General features: G+C 39.8%; 1 protein-coding gene across 1 annotated transcript in view; it reads left to right on the top strand.

Annotated features, from left to right (window-relative positions):
• Positions 1–15,508, top strand: part of BTBD8 (BTB domain containing 8) — a 66,586-nt gene that overhangs the window by 24,219 nt on the left and 26,859 nt on the right. The window contains exons 4-7 of the mRNA XM_045291961.1: positions 7,975–8,055; positions 9,840–9,936; positions 14,338–14,426; positions 14,820–14,922. Of these exons, the coding sequence (XP_045147896.1) occupies positions 7,975–8,055; positions 9,840–9,936; positions 14,338–14,426; positions 14,820–14,922 (370 nt within the window). The remainder of the gene's footprint in view (positions 1–7,974; positions 8,056–9,839; positions 9,937–14,337; positions 14,427–14,819; positions 14,923–15,508) is intronic.

Here is a 15,508-nt window from a genome sequence, read left to right as displayed (position 1 = left end):
ATTGTTTTTTCCTCCAGACTGTTCATCCAGCCTATCTTATCTAGATAGACCTGCAGAGATAATACTATGCACCAAAAAACAAGGCATAACAAGACAAAGCAACAAAAGACAACACAACGACAACAAAGAAAACCAATGACCAAAATAATTAATTAATTAAAATAAATTTTTTAAAAAGAAAAACCTGTAAATAGATCAAGGTTTGTTTTTTGACCTCTAGGAGTGTCCTCCAGTTGAGTCTGATGGGGTGCCATGCTCTGGCCCCAAAGTTTATCCTTTGCACTCCCTAGGGAGCTCCCTGCTCTGCTCCCTGCCCCCTCCCCCCACTCCCACCCTTGCTGCTTTGCTGCAAGCCCTTAGTGTTTTGCTTCAGTGTGGTGGGGTCAGACCAGGCCAATTTGGACCCTGAGTCTCCAGTGTTGTCCCCCGTAGGGCCATGGGTCAGTGAGGGATGTCCTGTCTCATAATGGGATCAGCCATATGGTCCACTCTGTGCATTGGCTGTTCAGAGTGGGGATGTCGTCCTCCAGGTCTAGTGGGCCAGGATGTGCTGCACTCTCTCTTCCTCCCCATTCATTTTCTCCCATGTGCTCTGATCAGACGTGTCCCTCTCCCCTAGTTGCAGCCTCAGTGTTGTCCTCTAAAGTAAATTCTTCTGGGGGGAGGGGCAGTTGTGAGTGAGGGCCATTTTTAATCCTAGTACAATAATGCCAGTCTTGCCTCATCAGTAGCCTCCTTTGAACTTTTGCAGCTGTTTTCTGATTGCTGGACTTTTTCTATGAATAGATTAGAGTGCAATCCTGTTTTCTGTTCCGGAAAAGAACCACAATGTTTTTAATGAGTTAGTAACTTAAAGGTATAATACACATGGTATTTTTTCAAGAGAGATAGCCTTCATAAATTAAAATGAGGGTAATGGAGCCCCATAATCCTCGTTTCACCCATGCCCCAGGGTTGGGAAATGGAAGGGTATGGCTGCAAGGAAGCTCACAGGAGAAAGGTAGGTAGATTCCACACTTTATAGTGGGAATTGCTCCAATCAACACTTCTTTGAAGGAACCCAATCTACTTTTATTTTAGCCAAAAGAAGTCTTATACTGGCGGCTGAGTCTATGGACCATGAATTTGGATTTCCTAATCTCCCTTAGGGGATTCTTAGGATTGCTCTGAATCTTCAGAATGATCATTTGGAGTATCAATCAGATCATAATTCTCTCCTGAGTAAAATCCTACGGTGCCTTTCATCACAATGAGAAGGAAGTTCACCTCTTCCCCCCGGCATGTAAGACCTCATATAACTGAGCCCGGGTCTTCTCCTCATTGTGTACCGTTCTTTCCCTCATTTGTGGCTCCCCTATTTGCTCTCCACCAGCTCATTCAAGCCTCATGGCTGTAGCCCTTGCTGTCCTTCTGCCTAAGGGTTTTCCATCTAGAGCTTTACTTGGCTGGCTTCTTTCTCATGCTTACAGTTTCAACTAAGGGGTCACCTTCCCGGAATACCCCACACACATAGTAGCTACGGTCCAACTCCCCAATTTCTCTTTTTTTAAATATTGTCCTGTTGTATTGTCTTTCTAGGAGCCCTAGTGGCACAGTAGGTTAAACAGTGGGATGCTAATTGATAGGTTGGTGATTTGAATCTCCAGCCACTCCACTGGAGAAAGATGAAGTAGTCTCGGATTAACATGAAGATTCACAACCTCAGAAGCTCCACGGAGGCAGCGCTACTCTGCCGTACAGGGTTACCATGAGTTGAAATAGACACCGTGGCCGTGGATTTTGTTTATTTATTTATTTGGTTTTATTGTCTTTATAGCCCCTTTCCTTGTCAAAATTTTCTCCTTTCTGTGTTTGCTTAAATATTATAATTTCTTATCTCTCAATCAAAGCTTTTTTATCTTGAAAGTCTAGAATAGAGCCTTTTATTCAATAAATACTGAATGTGAATAAATGATGTACCTGTGCATTTTCAGCCTGTACATCTAAACCCCAAACCAGACCCAGTACCGTCAAGTCCATTCCAGCTCACAGATTCAAAGTAACTCTATATACAGGGTTTCCAAGGCTGTAAATCTTTACAGTGGCAGCCTCATCTTTTTCCTTCTGAGCGTTTGCTGCATTTGAACCACTGACCTTGTGGTTAGCAGTCCAATACTCTCCTACAGCACTACTAGGGATCTTCAACTTTAGGAAGCCCACTTGAAACACAAATATTTTAGTAGTCTCGATATATGTTCAGGGGCCTTAGTGGTGCAGTAGTTAAAGCACTGGCAGCTAACTAGGAAATCACTGGTTCTAACCCACCAGCTGCTAGAAGGAGAAAGGTGTAACATTCTGCTTCTGTAAATGTTTACAGCCTTGGAAACCCTATGGGGCAGTCCTCTGATGTCCTATAGCCGCGGTTCTCAACCTTCCCAATGCCGCGACCCTTTCATACAGCTCCTCATCTTGTGGTGACCCCCAACCATAAAATTATTTTCATTGCTACTTCATAACTATAATTTTGCTACTGTTATGAATTGGGTGACCCCTGTGAAAGGGTCGTTCGACCCCCAAAGGGGTTGCGACCCACAGGTTGAGAGCCGCTGTTCTACAGGGTCATTATAAGTCAGAATTGACCTGACAACCATGGGTTTGGTTTAAAATAGAATCTTTTTAAAAACTGCCATTTTTCCCCTCTAGCAACTCTGAGTTTATGCAATGCTTTTATCTCCGGTAAGCTTTTGATTACATTTTAATGTGATTGGTGCGTTAAATCTTTTCATTTAAATTGTAGACTATTTTAGTAATTTGTTGTTTTTCCAGATCACTTGGTCGTGTCTTAATAAACATTTTCAGTAAAAATACAAATGACTTACAACAAAATAGTGTGAATGCAGTTTAGTGAAGCATCTGTCAAGACAGCAGGAAAGGAGGCCTGCTGCCTGCTGCTTTTATAGCTATCATCTGTATTGATAGAGAGGCTCAAAGTCTGTATCTCGGTGTTCACTCTCATAAAACTATGCTTTTAGTTAGTCATTATGATCTTCTGCTTAAACATGTCAGTTCTCAAAAAGAAACCATTCTTCAAACATAAGTGCCCAATTTTCATTACTGTTCATAAGAATGGTTGTTTAGAATCTGGGAGGGAAAGTGTATGGTATTTGTTCTAGGAATATTGCTAGTGTTTTAGATAAATTAAATATAGATAATATGGCCCCCTTAAGAGATCCAATCTTGTCATATCCATTTAGGAGGAAAGTAAACTATATAAATGAGAGTATTCTGAGATTTGACTTTTTATATCTAAGAATGAAGGAAGCACATGGTTTTAAATCAGCAGATACCAGTACTTAGCCATAGTCAGGGCCACAACACATTTATTAAATTAATGGGAAAATCTTTATATCCTCTGAGCCCTAAAGGTTTAGAAGATGCTATAAATGCCCTAATACACCATCTATTAGAGCATCAATATTGATTTAGCATGTATTATCTCAGACCAGAGATTCAAAGCAAGCCCTCCTTCTCACACCTACTCTCTGCAACTCGTGTTTCTTTTCTTCTTGGCGTCCTCATTGTTTCTCTTAAGAATATTAGAATGCCTAACAAGCTGTGGGGTCTTAGCCTCTCTACCCTCACCCTGTTTCCCGGGCAGGGCTCTGTTATTATGAGAGGTGGGGATTCTTTGATCCTGAGGGCACCGAGTCAATGCTAACCATCTGGTAGGACTGGAGAGGCAATGATAAATCAGCCACAAAGTCGACCCTCACAGTACTCAGTCTCGAAAGGGAGAGAAGATGTAAATAAGATTATATGTCATCTTTGATAAATGTGATAGTTGACGTGTGTGTAGCACACTGGTTAAGGCCTAGGTTGTGAGTTAATCTGCCTGGATTTGATTCCAATGTAAAATTAGCTGTTTCACCTTGGGCATTTTCCTTAATTTTAGTTTCTTTTTCTATAAAATGAGACTAATAATATCTGCTCCCTGGAGATATCATGATTAAATGGGCTAAGGACATTCAGAATGGTTATTAGCACAGTGGCTGGTTCATAATAAATGCCCAGTAACAACAACACCAACAACAAAACACAGCTAAACTCTTAGCCCATAGAATTGATTCCGACTCTTCGTGACTCCTCTAGGGAGAGTATATTTGCCTCATAGGGTTAAGGTTTTCTTTTCCTTTTTTGATCATTTTATTGATGGCTCTTACAATTCTTATTACAATCCATACATCAATTGTATCAGGCATATGTTGCCACATTCTTTTCTAGATAATTACTTTCTATTGAGCCCTTGGTATCAGCTCCTCTTTTTCCCCCCTTCCTTCCCCTCCTCCACCCTTGTGACCCCTTGATAGATTATAAATTATTACTATTTTCATAAGGGTTAAGGTTTTCAAAACTGTAAATATTTACAGAAGCAGGCTGCCACATCTTTTTCCTGTGAAGTGGCTGGCAATGTTTGCATATGAACTTTTAGTTTTCAGCTAAGTCCTTAAACTCTGCACCACAGGCCCCATAAGCATTCAATCGATGTTTACTAATATTTTTATATATGGATCTGTTCTCTAAATTCTTTATTTTTCACTTGTCTTTTTAAAAAGTTTTACTATTATTTGGGAGTGGATACATACGTCCTGTCCTTCCAGAGTTCAGTCACATCAAGGAGCATTGTGCAATGGCTGCCACAGTCCATTTCCAACATTCTCTTCCTTCCTGGGCTCCATGACATTGTCTCCCTTTTGCTGCCCCCTGCCGCCTCCACTGCCCCTCCCTGAAACCCTTATTCTACTTGCTGTCTCCATAGGTCCATCAATCCTGGGTTTCATACACAGAAAAACATATAACACAACTTCAAGAAGGTGACCCCCAATGACATATCATACCTGAGAAAAAACAGAAAATGTTGGAAAACAGGTCAGGTCCAGCAAAAGGGGATCAACTGACAAAGTTTTAACTGTTCAAGTCAGGTTTAACCCTTTGATCTCCTTTACCCATCTGTGCAATGCACTGTTTACCACTCTCCTCCCATCCCCCAATTGTAGATAGAGGGAGGTCACCAGAGGCTTATTTCCTATGTAGGTCTCACAAATACAGCTTGGGCTCCCACTGTCATCCATAGCCATCTGTAAACTGGATTCTCACAATGTAGGCTCTGATAGTAATCCCTCCTCCCACTTTGGATTATATGGACTACAGTCCTTTGGTGACTGATGATGGTGTGTTTCTTCCATGGGGACTTACTTGACAGCTCCCGTAGATGGCTGCTTGTTTGGAGACAAGCCTTTAAGACTTCAGATGCCATTTTATATGATAGCCGGGCACCGTCTAATTTCTTTGCCACATGTTGCTACAACACCCCTATCTTTTATGTTCTTTTTCTGAGGGCAAGTATCAAACAGGGGCATGATGGAAGAACAAATTGTTCTTAAGTTGGAGCTAGGATTTAGTGCGAGCTCAAAACCCATTCCTGGATCTGTTTGTTTGGTTGGTTGGTTTTTTTATCTGCCTTTGGCTCGCTTTCAAAAGTTTCTTGTTAATTTATGGTAGCAAGTCTTATTGATCATCCCCCTGGGGCATAATAATCTTCTATTAATATAGTATTTGATTTGATTAAAAAAATTTGGTACTAATTTTTTTAAACCCCTATTGAGAGATGCCAATGTAAGCTAACTTCACACTTTTACAGAATCAATCCTTTCATGGCTGGATGCTATTTGCACAAATAGTTGGGGTTAGTTATCAGGGAAATATACAAAAATAATTACTGAGGCTGTCAGTCACAGGTTTGCTGGAGTAGTACATTTGATGTTAATTACTATTATAATTCTTAATTCAGTGGGTTGTCCCCCTTTTTGATTTGGGATATATTAAGGAAATAATCTGATAAAGAACCACATGTCCTGTGTCAGAGAGATGAATAGTGGAGGAGAGCACTTTAAGCACATAAGCAGCACGTGCTAAGGCATGGACGTATAGAGAATTAGAAGTGGTGCACATATGAGAAATGAGTAGTTCGTGACCTCCGAGCAGCTGCTCGGGAGGGAGAACCAGAGGTCAGATGATAGAAAGACTTTACACTGGGCTTAGGAATTGGGACTTCTTAAAATGGGCTGTGGAGAGTTGTGGAAGGGTTTTAAAGTGGTGGGTACATCAGATTTGCATTTTAGCAAAGTCACTCTAGTAAGAATGTAGAAAATGGATGCAAGCAGATCTCAGGCAGGAAATCTGAGAAAGAAGATACTAAACCAGGGCAGCAAAGTGGGAAGCAGCAGAGGCTGGATTTAAGAGGGCTTTTGAAGCTATAAGTAATAGGATGCGATGAGGGAGACGATTGAGATTAACCCCAGATTCAGACTAGATGAATAATGTCTGCTGGAGTTTTGAGGGCACCCAATAAATAACAGCGTCCCTTTCTGTCCAAAATCAGGCAGAACAAAATTGTTACAGCATTTGTGTGTGTTACTCTGAGATAGGAGAAAGAAGAAGTTTTCTACTCCTCTAAAGACTTGGTCTCGGAAACCCACAGAGGCAGTTCTACTCTGACCTAAAGGGTCCCTGTGGTGGATGGCAGTGTTTGTTTGTTTCATGTGAGAGCCAGACGTGGCTTGTGTATGGCATCCCAAGATGCCATAAACCTAAGAGAAAGTTTGACTCTCATGGCAGGTGTGCTTCCTCATCACCGTTTGTTTCCCCAGTGGTCTAGCAGAGAAGGAAGGAGAAATCCAATCCCCTCCCGGGAGTCAAGATGCAAGAAATCCTCCAACTGTGCTATTAGCAAAATAGAATTTAAAGAAAGAGGATCAAATCTGGGAGGCTGGGAGGGGAGTTGGGAAGAGGAGGAAGGTCCTGAACTCAGAGTTGGAGATCCAGTAGTCAGGGAGACATCAAGGTTTTCACTCTAATCTGCTTCTTCAATCACATCGTTACTTTGTGTAAGGAGACTCATTGAGCTAGAGACACTGGCTAAGAAACTGTAATGAGAATCTTTCTAGTCAACAGGCTTGTCCATTGAAGGCATTTAAACAGACCGAGTAGCTTGTATAAGATGCTAAGGAGACGATTTGCTAACGAGTCAGGGGATGGTCTGTGACTTCAAGGATTCCATTTAACTCTAAAAGTTCATGATAGATGATGTTCCATGGATAACAAATGATTTGATAATATTCTCGTCACATTTTATAGCATATAAAATATTTTGCTGAAGTCATTCTTTTAAATTAGTGGTACAGTTGCCTAGGTGATATTTGAAGAACATATTCTTCAGATATGTGTGAGATAGAACTTTATCTTGGCTAAAAGTTTATGGGGAGAGCACAAGTGTATTGTGGCATCAATTATTTATTTATTTTTTGGTTAATAAATCATTTTATTGGGGGCTCTTACAGCTCTTATAATAATCCATACACCAATTGTATCAAGCACATAGGTTGCCATCATCATTTTCAAAACATTTTCTTTCTACTTGAGCCATGGGTATCAGCTCCTCTTTTTTCCCCTCCCCCCAACCTCCCACCCTCGTGAACCCCTTGATAATTTATCAATTATTTTTATTTTCATATTTTACACATCCGCTGACTCCCTTCACCCACGTTTCTGTTGTTCACCCCCCTGGTGGGGGAGGGTGATAGTTTGATCACAATTATCGGTTTCCCTTTCTCCCCTTTCTCCCCACACATCCCGCTACCCTCATGGAACTGCTACTCTCATTATTGGTCCTCGGGGATTTATCTGTCCTGGATTCTGTGTCAAGAGATGCTCTGGTCTAGCCAGTAGAACTGGAAGGTAGAACTGGGGTCATGATAGTGGTGGGGAGGAAGCATTAAAGAACTAGAGGAATGTTGTGTCTTTTGTTGATGCTGTACTGCACCTGGTTAGCTCATCCCTTCCTTGTGACCCGTCTGTGAGAGGATGTTCAATTGAACAACATCAGTCAAACCTTAGTAATGTCTAAGTTTGAGTTCATTTTTTCATTTTTTATTCCAGTATAAACCAGGTAGAAATGAAGGTTATGATGTATTTTATATATGGAGGAACTTTGGACTTTCCAGAGAAAGCTAACGTTGGGTATGTATTACATTTTAGTAAATTTGAATATAGTAGAATCAAATTTAATAAATTTGAATATAATATTTCTTTTCTGAAAAACCATTTTATTGGGAGCTAATACAGATATATTATTCCATAGCTGAATTCCATCAAGCAGTGTTTTATAATTGTTACCACAGTCAGTTTGAAGACAGTCTTTTTTTTCTTGAACTCTTTGACATCAGCTCCCTTTTACCCCCACTCCCACCCCATCACTGTACCCCCAGAAACCCTTATTCTATTTGCTGTCCCTATAGGTTCATCAATACTGGGTTTCATATCCTGAAAAAAAGAAAAACATCACAAATCCAAGAGGGTCACTCCAATGGCACAATACATCGGAGATAAACCCCAATATGAACAAATGTATGCTGACCTCCCACTGTCATCCATAGCCTTCTACAAACCGGAGGCTCACACTGTAGGCTCTGACACTAATCCCTCCTTTGACTTCGAATTATATGACTTACAAACCTTCGCTCACTGACATTGGTGTGCTTTTTTTGTGTGGCCTTAGTTGACATCTCACTTAGATGGCTGCTTGTTTGGAAACAAATTTCTGCTTTTTTGTACTATGTTGTAAAATGTCAAAGTAAAGCCTTAACTTCATTATCTATTTTGCTCTATCCTTGGTGTGTTTGAGGACTATGTTAAAAAAAAAAAGGTAAGCAAGTAAAAATACTTTGTTTACAAGAAAAGATGATTTGGCAATTCCCAGTAATAATAGGATTATGAAAAGTTTTTATTAGGCTTATAGTAAAGAAGAAAAAACTTGTTTTGGAAAATCAGTGACAGATTTTTAAAAAATTACATGATTTATTGAATAATCATTTTACTACTTTACTTTTTAAATTTTTCAGAATGGCTCACTTAAAAAGTCATCCTGAAAATTTCAAAAGGGAGAATACCCTTAAATGTTATTGAGAAATATAGACATATGAAATATAGGCATCTTAAAGGCCAACAATGATTTGAGTCTCAAGTGTTCTCTAAAATGAAGTGTTCTCTAAAATGTTCTATAGAACCCTACTGTTGGGTGAAATTCCATGCTAAGCTTCTTCATGTGCTTCAGACTCCCTCCCCTCTTCCTGATTTTCTAATAACAGACAGATGAAGGCTGTGCTTTTAATTTTAAATATTCACTAGTGCCTTCAATCACAAACTGATGAAGTAGTATATTTCTTGGGACAAAGTGCCATGAGTTAAAGGGATTGAATGCTGAGGCTTACCCCCCTGGAACCTCATGTAGAGTTTCTTCATGCTCTCAAAGCTTATAGATTTCCAAAGTTCCTAAAGTATATGTAGGTGTCCGAAATACTTACCAAAATTAAGAAGCAAAGGACACTCCTCGTCATCAATTGCTATTTACAATCTTAGAGTCATCTGTAGGTATTTGTAGTATGATAAGCATCAATGAACTGATGACTCCCTCACACTTTGATTATACAATTTTTTTGGCGAGGTTTTTAAAACTTTTACTGCGCTGAGAATGGATAGTTTCCAGGACTGGGAATATGAGAGGAAGTTGAGAAGTCTCTAAATTTACCTCTTGTTATTCTCTATTAATCAAATCATGTGACTGTGCTTTTAATTTTGTGTCATAAACTTTTTATAATCAATAAAGTTTGTTTTGAAGGGCAAAAAAGTTAGAATTAAAATCATTCAATTAAAAAAATGGATTATGTATTATCAAGAAACTACTGTGTATTTTGCTTATAATTTTTTTAATTAGAAAATGAGCAGTATATATATTTTTATTTCAGTCAGATACTCAGTGTGGCAGATATGTATGGACTGGAAGGATTAAAAGAAGTAGCAATCTATATTTTAAGAAGAGATTACTGCAATTTCTTTCAAAAGGTAATTATTGAATCTCAGAAATTTTTTACGCAGTGCTTAAAAAATCACTCATTATTATCTGGTAGTTTTAACAGGTTTATTGGCATGCAGTTCACATGTCATACAATTCAGTAGTTCATTTGCATCAAGAAGAGTTGTGCAGTCATCGCCACAATCCACATTAGAACTTTTCTACATTTGTACTCATTGTTATCAGCTCCCCATTTCCCCCCAAGTCTCCCTGCCCTAACCCTAAGAAACTGTTATTCTACTTACTGTCTCTATAGATTTACCGATCCTGGATTTCATATAACGAAAATCATACCAAAAATCCCACACAAGACAGCAATAACAAAACACAGAAAAAGCTCAATCCAAAAGAAAGCAGAAAGTAATAAAAACTAGAACAAATTAAAAGTGGGTCAAAAGAGAAACTAAATTATAAGATGTTAAAATTTAACCTAATCATACCTGCACTGATTCACTCTCTGATGCACTCTGTATAAGGGCAAGGCTATTCACACCCTTCATCAATTGTCCAAGGGGAAGCCTCTCCTCCAAGGGGAGGCTTAATCTCCGTGGGGACTCTGCAAGTGGATTTGGGGCTTTCACTGTCTTTTGTCAGGTGCTCATAATTTAAGCTGTACTACTATTCCCTACTCTGATCTCTGATTTTATTATTTACAGTCCTTGGATCACACAGGCTAGCATGCCTCTTCCATGTGTACTTGGCTGGCACCTCATTTAGATGACTGCTTATTTTAAGACAACCTTTTAAGACCCCAGATACAATTCTTTCTGATAGCTGGGTACCAACCACCTTCTTCATTATCTGGTAATTTTTAACTCCAATAATAAATCATGCTTTAGCTCCTCCCATAGCAGCCTGAGGTGCTCTGCCATCATGGTTGGCTACTCACTTGACCCACAAAATCATGCAAATCAAGAGGGTTAGATCTTCGGGTCCATTTGAAGAATACCCGCTATAAGAGCTGTACAGGCCCCCAATAAAATGACGGATAAAAAAAGAAAGAGAGAACAACTCCCCATGAAACTGCCCAGGCTATCACGGGTATGCCTCTCTGAAAAGGCACCCAGTATTTGAAAGATGTCACTTTGCAGAAGCAGTGTGTGTCCTCGACGTTGCATGCTGTCGTTGGTAGGGGTGCTCAGGCCAAGCGGGTTGGGCCCAAGATCAGTGACCCAAAAAGAGGGCTGAATTTTTACTGCACAAGCTTAAAACTGCAGGTGGTAATGCTGAATTGAAGGGCTTAGATGTGGATTCTCTGGTCATTGGGCACATCCAAGTGGAAAAGCCCTCAAGATGTACTGCCAGACTGACAGAGCTCAGGGTCACATCAACCCATCCGTGAGCTCCCCCTGCCACACTGAGATGACCCCGCCCGAGAAGGACCAGATCGTTCCTATACGAGAAGAGGAGGTTGCACAGGAGACAACGATATCCCAGAAGAAACTGAAGAAGCAACAAAGTATGCTCGGGGGCTAAATAAGCTTACAATAAAAGTTAACCGGATAAGTAAATAACTAGTGCTTTAGAAGTACTTTAAGTACTAAAAATAATAAGTCCGTGCACCTAATGGGAATGCCAGTTGAGGACTAGCTCATAGTATATGCTTGTAAAACAAAACAAAAGCCACCATAGAACAAAATTGAAGCCATATGAAGTAAAACCGAATTGAGGAGGAAGTTTTTAAAAGGTAATAAGAGTGTCTCATAGAATCCAAAGGTGGAATGTACAGCGGGCACTAGAAGAAGGAACAGAGTGGCTTCTCCTTTAACCAAGGAGGCGCGGTGCCCCGCTGGTGGTTTTTCCGGCGCGCACGCTCCTACCACCTCTCGTTACAGTGTGTACAGGAGGGAGACCATAGTTCTTTCCCACCTGTGTCCTGCTGGGAAACACCATTTTTCATTTTAACTTATGCAAAAGTAACTGTTGTCTCCCTCAAAACTATGAAATACTGTGTATTTCAGAGTCATTTGGTTCATTATTTTACTGAAGTCATTGTTTTAATTTTATTCTGAGACTATAAAATATGTTTCCACAACTAAGATATACTAATATTCACATTTAACCAAAAACAAGTCATAAAAAATTATTTACATCAATTTTCCCCTCTTGGTGGGTACTGAGAAGTTAACAATATGCATTCTATGAATTTTGATTCACCTAATTTTAAAAGTCTCAGTGACATTGAAATGTCAGTGTGTGTGTTAGACAGGACTTTCCTTATTGCCCTGTAAGTAAGCTTCGGCGGACAGAAGGAGGCGCTAAAAACCGCCTGTGCTAAGTAAGCTGCGGAGAACGGGAGCAACTAGTGCTGCCAGTACCCCGTCACCCCAAGCTTTGTTGAGAAACAGTTGATCACCTCAGTGATCTTTATGACTTTACTTCAGCCGCTTTAAATAGAAGAACTGCAAAGGCGTGGGGGCAGTGGGGGGACAGCGGGTAGGCTGGTGTCTTCAGTGGAGTGGAGAATGGAGACTTCTGCTGAAAGACTTCCTTTTCCTTCATAAGATTGCACCCAACCTTCGCAGCCAAATGAAAGCTACTGAATCCCAAGTACAGACTAAAAATGGAAAGAGCATCTTCCATGAGGAGATGCATCCTTTATCCCCAGATGGATTTTATTCTTTCTCTAGGACCAGCCTACCCAGACACTTCCATCAAAAGGAAGGTGGTCCGCGATTGCTTGGCAGAGCTTGGCATCTGCCCTCAGACACCAATGGGAGCATAATTGAGCATCCTGATTTCTAAAGGAGGGAACTTGCTAGAGAAGCAAGCACTAGCCTGGTGATAAGGGACTATGATAACTTTTGTCTAATGAAAAAGTTACAGGGAGTTCATCCCACACCCCAGTGATACAGGACCCAGAGGGAAGGAGGAGCATCACAGGAGGCTGGGTTAAGAGACTGATACAGGGCCAGATGTTACGATGCTCTCCCCAGGGAGGCAGTGGGGACTCTTTACCTACTGAGAGCCTAGAATAGAACGGTCAGCCCCAAGAGTCACACATCAACAGAGGCGACCGCATCTGAATGAAAGCAAGGCAAGGCCATCTCCCTCCTGCCATATTGGTCTCTGCTTGGTGAAACAAGGTGAACCCTGCCATTCATGGCCCTCTCCAAAGGAGTATTTTAATATAAATTATTAATAAGCTGCGTGTCAATTAGTAGACATTATGTTATAGAGAGTAGTTATTCATAGATGAAATAAATTTTGACTGCTGAATATTTTAACTCTTATGCTTAACTTTTCCAGTTTTTCAGACTTCTCACTGCTTTAAGTCGACAAATATGCCGATACCAATAATCCTTTCCCTCATACTAATTTGATACTTTAGTCTAAAATGGGTCAGGAAATCAAATATTTAACCTGGTAGAATATACAGTGATAACCATTTCTGGTTTTAAGACAACTTAGAGAACTTTTAATTAGCTCAAAGGGAATAACATAACTGGTAGCATACAAAGCAAAACATTTATATTTCATTTCTTAAATAAATACTAATATAACACTTTTAAAGGAAGGATATTATGAAATCAAATTAAAGCAATTCATTAAAAAAATTGAAAATCATGGGCCTTATTAGAAGGACTGTGCTTACGGTGTTTCTGAAGAGGCTTTTGCTCTTCTCTCAGAGAAGAAGGGCACGTGCTTAGAAGTCTACATTTAGAGGCCACATTAACAAGTTGGCTGCTGCCTGTGTACAACGTGTCATCCCCAAATCACAATTCACAGATGTTTAAGAAGAGAAGCTGAATTGTAGTCAACGTAAATGGGTACTAGATGTACTTAGGAACTTGACCTCAACACTGAGTGCATAGCCTGGGCCATGTGTCACTCAAGAGGCTTAACACCCAGAGCACCAAGTTGCCGTCACGTCTTGTAGGTACATTTTGTTTATTTTTGTTCATTACTCCCATATACCATATATACTCGTGTATAAGCTGAGTTTTTCAGCACATTTTTAATGCAGTTTTTGTGGTAAAATTAGGTGCCTTGGCTGATATTCGAATCGGCTTATACTCAAATATATATGGTATGTACTTAAAAATGTTAATTAATGATCCAATTAAATTCTCTTTTTATCTGAGGTTGCACATATACGTAACAGTTATATTTATACTATAGGAAACAGATTAGACCATCTGTATTGCAATGTGATGTGCGGGAAATTATTCTATGTTAAGCTAAAATAAATGAGAATAGAAACTACATTCTGGCAGCTAAAAGAGTTCAGATGATAGTGTGTAAAACTAAACATGATTCGGATTTCAAGGGAATAGCACTTTTGAATTAAGTATATTCTGCTGATGAATCAAACCATCTTTGTGAAGCAAATGCTTTTAGCCTTCTGTAAGTTGAAAAATAATAAATGTGGTACTTTCTGTCAATTTTAGCCTATTCCCGGAAGGCTGGCATCTATTCTAGAATGTCTGATTATTGCTCATTCCGTTGGCGTGGAAAGTCTTTTTACTGACTGCATGAAGTAAGTGATCTGAAATGGTGCTGATCACAGTAATTTAGGGGTTTCTTCTTGCACTCTCGTAATTTTGTGGACCGTTTAGATTTGACCTATTTTCCTAAGATTGATATTTAACTAGTTATGCCAGTTGAGAAAAAAAAGGATCAATTTACATACTACTGAGGATACTTAGGATCCGTTTTCTTTTAGCTGAGTCATTGCTAGTTTTATTAAAAATCTATGTACATAACCTAAAGGTAACATGGTTACGTTTACCACAGAACTCATACAACTAACAATAAAGGTTGGTCAAATATATGTGCAATTTATATAACTGGCAACTAAGATAGTATTGACTATATAATGAAAGATATTTTCGGTTTTCTAACGTGGGATTTTTTTTTTTTAATTTAACAGGTGGATTGCAAAGCATTTTGCAAGGTGTTGGTCTGAGAGAAGCTTTGCTAATGTGCCCCCTGCGATCCAGAACAGTTGTCTTAATATGCTGATTCGGTCCTTAGTAAGTACGACCTGCATAATGTGGCCCGTGTTTGCCATCACAAAGCTTATTCATTTTGTATAAGTGCTTTCAATCTTTTAAATATAAGTGGAGAACTTTTTATGAAAGCAAGATATGAAGACCAGTTCCAGCTAACTCCAAACCAATTCATAGAGATAAGGCTGGCTACCCCTGTGAAGACTGATAAAGCCACGAGAACCCTGAACAGGATTGCTGAGTCAGAATCCACTGTGGCTGGGTTATCTTGACAGATTCCATCCCCCTGAAACCATGCTCAGGACCACATTCAGTAGTCGGGTTCCAACGCCACGAGGTGGTATATAAGGGCTTATGAAAAGAGGCCAGGTATGGACGGAGTCTATGCATTTGCTCAGCCACATGGATGTCCCCTCACCGAGGCGGGTCGAAATAGGAGACTGCTGTCTCTGTGATACTGTCCCCCAGCTAGCAACCTGATGGCAAATTTTCTTTATTTCTTTTAAAAAATATATTTGTATTAACATATCTTACTCATTCCAATATATCCCTTCCCTTCCCATACAGTTCTGTTGTTCAATCCCATCGGGTAGGGCTATGCAATCATCAA

Source organism: Echinops telfairi, unplaced genomic scaffold (assembly GCF_000313985.2).
Source record: "Echinops telfairi isolate 266 unplaced genomic scaffold, ASM31398v2 ScPeMD7_443;HRSCAF=831, whole genome shotgun sequence".
NCBI lineage: Eukaryota > Metazoa > Chordata > Mammalia > Afrosoricida > Tenrecidae > Echinops > Echinops telfairi.
Note: the sequence above shows the minus strand (reverse complement) of the source record. Positions and strands in the feature narration are given on the sequence as shown.